Source organism: Pan paniscus, chromosome 8, assembly GCF_029289425.2.
Source record: "Pan paniscus chromosome 8, NHGRI_mPanPan1-v2.0_pri, whole genome shotgun sequence".
NCBI classification, from domain to species: domain Eukaryota; kingdom Metazoa; phylum Chordata; class Mammalia; order Primates; family Hominidae; genus Pan; species Pan paniscus.
The window spans coordinates 108,917,281-108,930,084 of record NC_073257.2 but is presented as its reverse complement, the minus strand read 5'-3'; the positions used below and the strand labels follow the sequence as shown (position 1 = coordinate 108,930,084).

General features: G+C 47.1%; 1 protein-coding gene across 2 annotated transcripts in view; it reads left to right on the top strand.

The window, feature by feature from the left end:
• SLIT1 (slit guidance ligand 1) overlaps positions 1 to 12,804 on the top strand; it is a 187,712-nt gene that overhangs the window by 168,356 nt on the left and 6,552 nt on the right. Inside the window, exons 29-33 of one of the 2 annotated variants that reach the window (XM_003825418.6) lie at positions 3,301 to 3,440; positions 3,625 to 3,718; positions 6,301 to 6,438; positions 10,705 to 10,942; positions 12,599 to 12,729. In XM_003825418.6, coding sequence (XP_003825466.2) covers positions 3,301 to 3,440; positions 3,625 to 3,718; positions 6,301 to 6,438; positions 10,705 to 10,942; positions 12,599 to 12,729 — 741 coding nt within the window. Of the gene's footprint in view, positions 1 to 3,300; positions 3,441 to 3,624; positions 3,719 to 6,300; positions 6,439 to 10,704; positions 10,943 to 11,621; positions 12,485 to 12,598; positions 12,730 to 12,804 lie in introns of those variants that run through there. The other variant, XM_034931237.3, reaches the window with a different exon arrangement.

Genomic DNA, 12,804 nt, shown 5'->3' with positions numbered 1-12,804 from the left:
AGAGCTTTTCTGAGGAATACATAGTATTTAGTTGCTGAAAATAAATTGCTGGCGCAATACATTGGCTCTTCCGAAAATGATGTTGAATCTGGGGGCAGAAATGGCTGAGCCTGCCTCTGCATACCCAAATTACCAGATGTAAAAATGAATCACTAAATGGCCTCTCTTCCCCTGGTTGCCTTGGAAACGGCGTCCTTACACTCTGCACCCAGCCTCCTCGGGGCTTCGGTGAGCAGCTCCCTGGGCGCACCCTCCTCATTCCTGAGACGCCCCAGCTGGGGGCTGAAAGGATACCCCCTTCACCCCGAGATGGGGAGATGGGGCAGCCCCCTCACCTCACTGCCTTACAGACTGCGGGCTGGGGGAGTGGGCTCTCCAGGTGGAAAGGGGGTGCCTCCACGAGTTACCCCTCAACCCCGAGGCTCTCTGGGGCGCCTGTTATCCCCTGACCTGTGTCTACTCCCACTACCCTGCCCCAGCTCGTACCACAGGCCACTTTCTGAAATGCGAAGCTGACCCTGTCACCCCAGCTTAAAACCCTGCTGCTGGTCCCCTCCAGCCTTCAGGGAAAACATTTAACCACAGACCATTTCCTGCAATGGTGATTTGAATTCTTCTTACTCACAGACTCCCCAGATACATTCTAAACACTATACACTCCCTCACACATCCTTAGATTGACAGCTAAAATTTTCATTGTAAGTTTTTCATTGCAAAGGAGGTAATTTTCCAGATACTATAAATATTATTAACATTTAAGAACAAAACTATCACTTTATTTGGGAGGCTAAGGTGGAAGGGCCTTAAGACCAGTAGTTGGAGACTAGCCTGGGCAACATGGCAAAATCCCCATGGCAAAACCCATCTCTACAGACAATTAAAAATTAACCAGGTGTAATGGTGAATGCCTATATTCCCAGCTTCTCAGGAGGCTGAGGAGGGAGGATTACTTGAGCTCAGGAAGTTGAGGCTGCAGTGAGCTGTGATCACACCACTGCACTCCAGTCTGGGCAACACAGTGAAACTGTCTCTAAAATAAAAAAATAAGTTAAGCTTTAAAAATATGACATTAAATCACTCTTTTATCATTCTCCAATGCAATCTAAACAGCATATCATTTTAACACCTTTTTTTTTTTTTTTTTTGAGACAGAGTCTCGCTCTGTCACCCAGGCTGGAGTGCAGTGGCGAGATCTAGACTCACTGCAACCTCTGCCTCCTGGGTTCAAGCAATTCTCCTGCCTCAGCCTCCCGAGTAGCTGGGACTACAGGCATGCACCACCACACCCGGCTAATTTTTGTATTTTTAGTAGAGACGGGGTTTCACCATGTTGGCCAGGCTGGTCTCAAACTCCTGACCTCAAGGGATCCACCCACCTTGGCCTCCCAAAGTGCTGGGATTACAGGCATGTGCCACCCCACGTGGCCAATTGGATACCATTTTAAAATGACACGAACAAGTTCTTCTTTAACGGTTAAACATTTTACCTTGTTCTTTTTTCTCCTCTAACTAGTATTTCCATTTTACTCCTTACCCTCCTGTCTTTTTTTTCTAACCAAATATATTTTTATGCTAGACTCTTTTCTTGAGTACTCTGCCATACGTCTCTGTCCCCAACATGGGTACACGTAAGTTAAAACTTAAAGTTTTTTTCTTATTTCTCATCACCATAAGCCTCTGATTTAAAGTTTCTTTTGCAGCGAGTTATCCCTACAATAATTCGAAACAACATAACTGTATTATAGAATTGGATTGAAAATTATTACACATAGAAGGAAAATTTTATTGGACTGTATCTCTCTTAATGAGATGGATGGGTGCTTTTTTGTTCTTTTTTTCTCTCAGTTGGTTTATGGGTGAATGTTGCAGAATGAGAGAGGACACAGCGTTTGATCTTTTCCTGTTTTGTTTTTATAGATATAAATGCTGGGAAGTTTGTTCATGTAAATAAACTGGTGAGATTAGGAGTTTTATTATAGCCATGTCACTTAATTCTTTGAAAGCCCTCCCAGTTTATATGCCAAATCTCCACAGTGACCTGTCATCAAGATTATTTTTAATGTTCTATTAGCTGACAGTTCTATGAGGCCTTCCTTCAATTACTTCCAGTGCACAGAACTGGAAACCTCTTGACTTAGATTGCATTTATTCATTCACTTTCTAAACATCAGGATTCCTAACTGCCCGTTTATTTGGCACCTGGAAGCATGCCCACCTTTCTACCTGGAGGGCTTGTCCCATCACCCCCCAGTCTGTAAGGGCTGGGGCTGGGACAGATGCCACCTTTTTAGAGTTCTGAGCTGGGTCAATTTAGGGAAGAGCTCGTGCAGATATTTGAAGATCTGGAAATTAATTTCTTGGACCTCTCTCTGATCCACACACCCCTTGGAAAACCTTGGGTGCCCCAGGGGAAGGTGTATCTTGGTTTGAAAGTCACTGATCCCCAGGGCCCCTCATGACCAGGCTCCTGCTCACCGCAGCCCTTTGCTCACTGTGCTCCTGAAGTATTGGACTGTGTGGATGGGCAGGGCCCCTACAGAAGACTAGCTGTGGGGTTCCCTTCCACTCTAGGCTTTTTTTTTTTTTTTTTTTTTGAGACAGAGTCTTGCTGTGTCACCCAGGCTGGAGTGCAGTGGCATGATCTTGGCTCACTATAACCTCCACCTCACAGGTTCAAGCGATTCTCCTGCCTCAGCCTCCCGAGTAGTTGGGATTACAGGCAATGCCACCATGCCCAGCTAATTTTTGTATTTTAATAGAGACAGCGTTTCCCCATGTTGGCCAGGCTGGTCTCCAACTCCTGACCTCAGGTGATCCACCTGCCTTGGCCTCCCAAAGTGCTGGGATTACAGGCATGAGCCACCGCGCCTGGCCACTCCAGGCTTTTACACACACCTTTGCCCCAGTCACCTTCCTCCCATTCCCGCTCTCCCTTGTCAAGGTCCTTGGTTAATTCATCACCTCCTCCAGGAAGCCTGCCCTTATCACTTTGTGCCAAGGAGGAGCCAGGTGTCTCCTGCCCCTCTGTGCCCGCTCCTTGGCTTCAGTGCTTACACCATCCTGGTCCTCACTACCTCTCCCCTCACCATCCATCTCCTTTTAGCCTCCCCACTAGACTGTGAGTGAATCCCATGAGGGCATGGTCAGTTTTGGTCACCTCTAACCCTACCCAGCACCTGGCAAGGGCCTGGCCGGGATTAGGGACCCTAACTCTGTGGAATGGTGATATTGACTGGCAGCCACAGGCTTCCACCAGTGTTCCAAGAGGGCTGTCTCTCCATCCTCCCCTTCCCCGCACAGGTGCTCCTGTCCCACCGGCTTTGAAGGACCAACCTGTGGGGTGAACACGGATGACTGTGTGGATCACGCCTGTGCCAATGGGGGCGTCTGTGTGGACGGTGTGGGCAACTACACCTGCCAGTGCCCCCTGCAGTATGAGGGTAAGTGCGTCAGGGCAGCAGTGTCTGGGGGAGGTGGGGGACAGAGACAGCCCTGAGCCCCCATGCTCGGGAGTAGAAGGGGATCCCTGCCTCAGTGTCTGCAGGAGGATTTCTGTGGGTCTGGCTGCCCGGCAGAGCACAGGAGAGCAGCTTCTCTCCTGCCCCTTGCTCGTTCTTTCCCCAGGAAAGGCCTGTGAGCAGCTGGTGGACTTGTGCTCTCCAGATCTGAACCCATGTCAACACGAGGCCCAGTGTGTGGGCACCCCGGATGGGCCCAGGTCAGTGTTGCCCCTTTCCAGGGCCAGGGAGGAGCTCAGGCCCCTGAGTCAGACTGGATTCCAGTCTGGGCTCCGTGCCCCACCCTCATTCCCTCATTTGTCCAATGGGTTTGGTCTCAGCTCTACAGGGTTCCTGAGAATCCATGCGGGGTTGTGGGTGGAGGGGTGATGTGCACAGATTTGTGGCCACAGAGACCTGGGTTTGCAGCATGACCCTGAATGTGTCACTTGCCTGCTCTGAGCTTGTTTTCTTATCTGTAAACTGGGCGCAACAGTAGCTTCCTCCTGGGGTGGTTGCAAGGGTAAGATGAGAAAATGCATGGAAAGCACTTAGCTCCAGGTCTGGCATCTGTTAAGTGCTCCAGGCTATTATTCCGGATCTACCATTTCTTATCCCCAATTACAAAATCCACAAAACTCGGGAAAGCATCCCATCTCATGGCCAAATCTGATCTGAGGTGGACATATTTGGTAATAAAAGCTGCCCCGCACTGGTGTGAGATTGCTTTTTGTTGTTATTCATCCCACGTAATGTGAATATGTGTAGATTTTGTGGCAGAAATGTGAATAAGTCTGATTACTGGGCTGCCTCAGCTCCTACCAGCAGGTTGTATAATATGCATTGTCTGACCTTACGAAAATCTAAAAAGTGTTGAATTCCAAAACCTATCTGGTCCCAGGAGGTTTGGGTAAAAGTTGTTGGTCTGTATTTTCATCATGGTTGTTATTGGCATATGTGAAAATGTTTGTTACTTGAAGACTGCTTTATGAAGGTCACGCAGTTTTAAAATAATGCTTCCAACTGCAGTTGTGCAAACGTAGTCTCATTTCTGGGACCTCCCCATTCCACCAGTCAGGCCAGCAAGGGATGGTCAGGGCAGAGTTTCCTGGGGCTTGTGGCTGAGGGACCCAAGCCTAGGGACTCAGATGGAGTCCCCCAGGAGCCCCCTGTCTAGCTGGAGCAGCCTGAGGCCCATGACAGGAAGCAAGAGTCCAGGATTGTTGAGGCCTGGTTCCATGGTCAATGGGCCCACAAGAGCCTCCATCCAAACGGTGGATGGACGCTGTACTCCTGCGGGGGCTCCCAGGGGTGGGGCTTGGCAGGCAGACCAATCAGCAGTGGCAGATTGGGCAGCATGCGCCCTCCTTGGAGGGTGGAATAAGGCAGGACTGCACATCGTCCAGCCTGGAGCTGCTAGCACAGCCCCTCAATCACGAAGAGCAAGCATTGTGCTTAGCTCCGGACCTGGGGTTGTGGCACACAGTGGAGTGTTGAGTGCGTGTTCTCTCAACTGCCTGTCCTGGTGGAAAGATGGAACTGACATGTTCAGCTGTGCCTGGCATTACCTGGAACCCAAGATATATATCCAATATATAGTCATTAAATGAATGAATAAGTGGTGGCTTAGCTACTGTAACATTTTTCAGACTGTAACTCCAGACTCATTAGTAGATTGTGATCAATTGGATATAAAGGGAGCCCCAGCCCCGGTTTAATATTAATGTCAAGATTAACATTCAAAGATGAAACAAAGTATCAGACAGCAACATGCCATCTTATATAATAAGGATAATCAGTATTGTTGTATGAATCTGGTTTCGAATGTGTGCGTGTGTGTGTGTGTGTGTGTGTGTGTAGTGGGTTTGAAAGTATTTCTTATAGCCCGAAAAACATCGGACAAGGAAATGAGTAAAAATCCCAGGCAAGAGCACCCATCTGCCAGGTTGCATGGTTGAGCTTCAGAGTTAGGAGTTTAGAAGGCGATCAGACAAGGGGACTGCTCAGTGAGGGCTGGAGTGCTCTCCAGAGGCTTCCTGGAGGAGGTGAGGTATTGGGCTGGCTGGACCATGCAGGCAGACAGGAGACAGTATTCGGGAATCCACAGGTGTGAAGGCAGGGAAGTGCTTGGTGAGGTGGGCTTGGTGTCAGGGGAGCAGGAGGCCTGTAGGACAGACAGCAAGGCCATTACTAGAAAGGGCTACAGGAGTGCATCCTTTATTTATTTGATAGGCAGACAGTAGCCCAAAGGGAGTGTTTTGGGCCAGCAGTGAGGCATGGTGGCAGCTGGGAAGCTGGGGGCTTACCTGAGGTCAAGGCACCCACTGAGCAGGGGGCACTAGCCCTGCTGAGGACTGGGAGGCTGGGGAAAGAGGAGTGGGGGAGCCTGTGGAACTCAGTCACGTGGTAGCGGGTCCTGGGAGAACAGGGAGGGTGCAGCTGAGCTGCTGGGGAGGTGGGGAAGGGGCTGACAGTTGGCCTTGGATGTGCTGTTGCTGGTGAAGGTGGGTCCTCCATGACAAGACTCCATCTGCCCCTGCTACTGGGGTCCACTCTTCCAGCCCCAGGCCCCTACCTCAAGTCCACATGAGCTCTCTTCTACTAGGAAAGGGTCCCAGGATGGGCTAGGGGCCCTTTTAGATCCAGAGCTCTGTGTGACCTCCTGGAGATCCCCACAGCCTCAATGGAACTTGAGGTTCTCCCTCACATGCACAGACTGTGTGGGGGATCCCTGGTGCGCTCCCCTGGCCTCCCAGACTCTGTGTGGCTGACCCCCCAACTACCCCTGCCCCCCACCCACTAGGTGTGAGTGCATGCCAGGTTACGCAGGTGACAACTGCAGTGAGAACCAGGATGACTGCAGGGACCACCGCTGCCAGAATGGGGCCCAGTGTATGGATGAAGTCAACAGCTACTCCTGCCTCTGTGCTGAGGGCTACAGGTGAGCAGCCCCTGGACACACTAGGAGTGACTCCTTGTGGCTGTCAGCCCCTGGGCTGGCAGGAGCCTCCAGCCATGGCGAAGGAAAGGGGTGTGGGTCAGAGCCTGGAAGTTGGATGCTGGGGTTTTAACCATGGCTCTGCCAGTCACCAGCTGTGCAGCCTTGGGAAAGTCATGTAACTGCCCAGGGCCTAGGCAGAGGACCCCTAACCTGTTTGGTGGAGGATGTGAGAGGTGGGTGCAGATGACAGGGCAGTGTGCTGTCACTTACCTGCCTAGCTGAGCCTCTGAAGACATGTCTTGCCCCAAAGATTATCTACCAGCCCACTGGGCTCCCCTGGGAGGTTGGAGGGCCCACCCTCCCTCTGGCCACCCACGTCCCATGCTCCGCTCACTCATTTGTTAAAAAATAGCTTTACTGAGATATAATTCATGTACCATACAGTTTACACAGTTACATGTAAAATTCCATGACTTTTAGTTTATTCCCAGAGTTGTGCATCCATCACCACAACCAATTTTGAACATGTTGATTTCCCCTTAAAAAACCCCATACCCTTTATCTGTCACACCAGCCCCTCTTCTATCCCAGCTCCAGGCAACTACTAATCTCCTAATATTTGTGTCTATAAATTTGCCTGTTCTGGGGATTTCCTATAAGTCGAATCGTACAGTCTGTTGTCCTTTGTGACTGGCTGCTTTCACTCAGCATCATGTTTTGAGGTTCATCCGTGTGGTAACATGTGTCGGCACTTCATTCCTTCTTATGGCTAAACAGTGTTCTGCCGTATGGACATACCACATTTTGTTTACCCACTCATCAGTTGATAGGCATTTAGGTTGTTGCCACTTTTTGGCTATAATGAAGACTGTTCTTATCAACATTTTTGTACAGGTTTTTGTGTAGACATACATTTTTCAGTCTCTTGGGTATATGCCTAGGAGTGGATTTTCTGAGTCGTATGTTAACTGTATGTTTAACTGTTTGAGGAACTACCAAACTGTTTTTTCCTAATGGCTGCACAATTCCCACCACCACTGTATGAGGGTGTGAAGTGGTAGCTCACTGTGGTTTTGATTTGCATTTCCTCAGTGGCCAATAATATTGAGCATCTTTTCATGTGCTTATTAGCCATTTAAAAGTATCTTCTTTGGAAAAAATTCTTATTCAAGTTCTTTGCTCATTTTCAAATTAAGGTATTTGTCTTTTTGTTATTGAGTTGTAAAGGCTTTTTATATATTCTAGACAAGTCCCTTATCAGATATATGTTGGCAAGTATTTTCTCCCATTTTGTTGGTTGTCTTTTCTTGATAATGCACAAAAATGTTTAATTTGGGTATATCTAGTTTAATAATTTGGGCATATCTAGTTTATTTTTTATTTTGTTGCTTGTGCTGTGGGTATCCTAAGAAACTGTTGCCTAATCCAAGGTTATGAAGATTTATACCTATGTTGTCTTCTAAGACTTTTTTAGTTTTAGCTCTTATATTTAGGTCATTGATCCATTTTGAGTTAATTTTTATATATGGGTAGAGGGCCCAACTTCATTCTTTTGCATGCAGATATACAGTTGTACTAGCACTATTTGTCAAAAAGATAATTCTTTCCAATTGAATGGTCATGGCACTCTTGTCAAAATCAACTAACTTTAAATGTAAGGATATTTCTGGACTTCAAGTTCTATTCTATTAATCTGTATGACTATCTGGATGCCAGTGCCACACTTTCTTGGTTACTGTAGTTTTTGTAATATATTTTGAAATTGGGAAGTGTGAGTCCTCCCAGTTTGTTTTTCTTTTTAAAGATTGTTTTGGCTGGCTGGGCGCAGTGGCTCACACCTGTAATCCCAGCACTTTGGGAGGCTGAAGCAGGCGGATCACAAGGTCAGGAGATCGAGACCATCCTGGCTAACACAGTGAAACCCCATCTCTATTAAAATACAAAAATTAACCGGGCATGGCAGCAGGCACCTGTAGTCCCAGCTGCTGGGGAGGCTGAGGCAGGAGAATGGCATGAACCCGGGAGGCAGAGCTTGCAGTGAGCCGAGATCGTGCCACTGCACTCCAGCCTGGGTGACAGAGTGAGACGCCATCTCAAAAAAATAAATAAAAATAAATAATAAAAAATAAAAAAAGATTGTTTTGACTATTCTGGGCCCCTTGAATTTCTGTATGAATTTTAGGATCAGCATGTTGAGTTCTGCAAAGAAGTCAACTGGGATTTTGATAAAGATTCTGTTGAATCTGTAGATCAATTTAGCTAGTATTGCCTTTTTTTTTTTTTTTTTTTGAGACAGAGTTTTGCTCTTGTTTCCCAAGCTGGAGTGCAATGTCACAATCTTGGCTCACTGCAACCTCCACCTCCCGGGTTCAAGCAATTCTCCTGCCTCAGCCTCCAGAGTAGCTGGGATTATAGGCATGTGCCACCACGCCTGGCTAATTTTTTGTATTTTTAGTAGAAACTGGTTTTCACCATGTTAGCCAGGCTGGTCTCGAACTCCTGACCTCAGGTGATCCACCCACCTCGGCCTCCCAAAGTGCTGGGATTACAGGTGTGAGCCACCATGCCTGGCCCAGTATTGCCATTTTAACAATATTAAGCATACTGATCCATGAACATGAATGCCTTTCCATTTATTTAGATCTTCTTTAATTTCTTTCAACATTTTGTAGTTTTCAAAGTATAAGTTTTGCACTTAAAAAATTTATTCTTAAGTATTTTATTCTGTTTGATGCTATGGTAAAGGAATTGTTTTCTTAATTTCATTTTTTGTTTGATTTTTGTGCATTAATCTGGTATTCTACAATCTTGCTGAATTATTTCATTAATTCTAATAGCATTTTACTGGAATCTGTAGGATTTTCTTATATAAGATCATGTCTTCTAGATGCATTTTATTTCTCTTTCCTTTCCTCCTTCCCTTGCTTGCCTTCCTTCCTGCCTGCCTGCCTGCTTTCCTTCCTGCCTTCCTGCCTTCCCCCTCTCCCTCCCTCCCTCCCTCCTTCCTTCATTCCTTTTCTTTCCTTTCCCTTTTTCCTAACTGCCATGGCTAGAACTTCCAGTAAAATATTGAATAGAAATTGTGAGAGCAAATATCCTTGTGTTGTTCCTAATCTTAGGAGGAAAAAATTCAGTCTCTCATTATTAAGTATGATGTCAGTTGTGTGTTTTTTGTAGGTGCCCTTTATCAGGTTGATGCAGTTCACTTCTATTCCTAGTTTGTGGAGTGTTTTTGTCATGAAGGAATGTTGAAGTTTGTCAAATGCTTTTTCTGCATCTATTGAGAAGAACTCTTTTTTTTTTGCTTTTTCATCTATCAATATCATGTATTCCATTAATTGAATTTCAGAGGTCAAACCAGCCTTGCATTCCTGGTGTAAATCTCACTTGGTCATTGTATATAATCCTTTTTATGCTGTACTTGATTTGCTAGTAATTTGTTGAGGATTTTGGTGACAATATTTATAATAGATATTGGTCTGTAGTTTTTTGTGATATCTTTTGTTGTGATGTCTTTGGTTTTGGTATTGGGGTAATGCTGGTCTCATAGAATGAGTTAGAAAGTGTTCCCTCATTTTTTATTTTTTGGACAAGTTTGTGAAGAATTGGTATTTATTGTTTTTAAATGTTTGGTAGAATTCACCAGTTAAACCATCTGGGCTTGGGAAGTTTTCTGATTACTAATTCCTTTACTAGTTATAGGTCTATTCATATTTTCTATTTTTTTCTTGGTTCAGTTTTGGTAGTTTGCATATTTCTAGGAATTTGTGCATTTCATCTGTTTTCTAGTTTGTTGGTATATTGTTGTTCATAGTATTCCTTTATAATTCATTGTATTTCTATGAGGTTGGTAGTAATGTCCCTTCTTTTATTTCTTATTTTAGTAACTTGACTCTTCCCTCTTTATGCTTGTGTCTTAAGTCTCAGTTTCCTTTTCTATAAAATGGGTATAGTAAAATCTGCCTTGCAGAATTATTGACATTGTCAGTAATCACCTTGGATCTTGTTAAAAAGCAGATTCAGTGGGTTTGCCATTTCTATCAAGTGTCCAGGTAATGTTGACGCTGCTGGACCAGGGACCATATTTGTATCCTGGTATCCTTCTGGCTCTCAGCTCTCTCAAGAAAAGTGTTTATTAGGAGCATCTTCTGTCACTTTAAGAATCCATTTTCCCAAGATGTTTAGTGAATTTCTCTCCAGGGCTGTGGGAGAGGAAGATACTCCCTTCCTCCTTGGCCCTCTCTGACTTGTGTCCTTTCCTCTCAGTGGACAGCTCTGTGAGATCCCTCCCCATCTGCCTGCCCCCAAGAGCCCCTGTGAGGGGACTGAGTGCCAGAATGGGGCCAACTGTGTGGACCAGGGCAACAGGCCTGTGTGCCAGTGCCTCCCAGGCTTCGGTGGCCCTGAGTGTGAGAAGTTGCTCAGTGTCAACTTTGTGGATCGGGACACTTACCTGCAGTTCACTGACCTGCAAAACTGGCCACGGGCCAACATCACGTTGCAGGTGCGTGCCAGGGGGCTTGGTCACAGAGGGGAGTCAGGGAGCAGGCGACCCTGGCTTAGGCCAGAGCATCAGGATACATCCCTGCATGGTGCCTGGGGAACTGGAAGGACTCTGTGTAATCAAAACCTTTTGCATATGGGTATCAAAATCTCAGCTTGAACTAGTTTAAGCACAATTAGAAAGGTTATAGTGTCACAAAACCAGGGCAGGGGTGGACATGGTCTCATGGGTAACTGAATCCAGAAAACCAGGCTTGCCGTCATCCCTTCCCACCATTTCTTGTCCCAGCTACTCCTCAGTGTCTGCCTCCAGTGCTGCAGACAGGCTTTCTATGTGTGCCTGGAATGTGGCCAGATTTAACTTTGGGCTTATACCTTTAACCAAATGTCCCTAGGGTCCCTTAACTCATCCTTTTCATGCCTTCAGTTCCATCTCAGAACATCTTCATATTGAGGGGAAAATAAAGCAATTCCCACTTCAACAGCATTGATGAAATATATCAATATTTTGCTAAACATTTTTGGGGGATGGAGAGGAGAGTGGTTTATATTGCACAGCACATGATAAAGAATGTTAAACTCCTCTGTAGTCATCTTTCTCTTTCCCCCGAATTCCATTCCCTGTCACAAATGCCACATCTTTCTTCCCTCTCTTTTGTCCTCTTTTCCTTTTTTCTCAGAACTCTTCAGCCTCTCAAACATGCGCATTCTGCTCTCTTCCCCTACGTCACCTCTCCAACATCCTATCCACTTACATAGTCTACATGGCAAGACAACAGCTAGCCTAACCGCCAAAAATAAAATTCACCAAAACCCTAACCAGCCATTGCCTCGGGCACGTCCTTGGTTTATCCTCATCTTTTACCAGACATTGATTTACAAAGGCTCTTCCTTGCCAGCTCTAATTCGGTCAGCTCAAGGAAGATCTCTGATTGGCCTGGCGTTAGTCACATGCCCATCTCTGAACCAGCTGCTGAGTCCAAGGAGATGGGGCAGTGTGACTGGACAGCTTGGGTCATATACCCAGCTCCACAGACCAGGGGGCTCAGGGTCTTTACCAGAAGAAACGGAGGGAGCAGGACAAGGCAGGGAAAAATGATCATGGCTCTTACAGCATCTTAGAGGGATCTCCCTCCTGAGGCAAAGATCTCACTTTTGCTTGCACAGTTCCAGCGACAGACACTACCTTCTGAGTGGCTCCTTCCACTAGGCTTGGATGACTCTGGCTGTCAGAGAGCCTTCCTGAACTTGTCCTCTCTGTAGTTCCCACCCTGAGCAGCTAGCTCCCCAAGGCCCACAGGGCAAGGCTACCCACACCCAGCAGACAGGGGTCCCAGTCTAATTTTCCTCTCTGGGAAGATTGTCCTGAGGTCTCCTGGCTGCTCTTCCTGGCACAGAGTTTCCAGGCCTCAGGGACCCATCACCCTCCCCTGCCTGGACCTGGCCAGGCTGGCAGTGGATGGGGCTTGAACCAGAGGCTGCAGCCCCTATTGGTGCCCCCTGGAGGAATGGCCTTGGGGAGGCTGGCCAGGTGGGGGAAGAGAGCTCTGCACAGAGCATCTCTCTTCCAATCTCGGGTGCCGTCTCTGCCCCATCTGCTAGCCTGTGTCGCTGCTGCATGGGGTGGGGTGGGAGAGAAAGTGCCACTGCCCATCAGGTCTCCACGGCAGAGGACAATGGGATCCTTCTGTACAACGGGGACAACGACCACATTGCAGTTGAGCTGTACCAGGGCCATGTGCGTGTCAGCTACGACCCAGGCAGCTACCCCAGCTCTGCCATCTACAGGTAGGGCTTCCTTATGCCCCCCAGCTGCCCTCAGGGGTACGGGACTGCCAGGGTGAGGTCTCCTGGGCCAAAAGC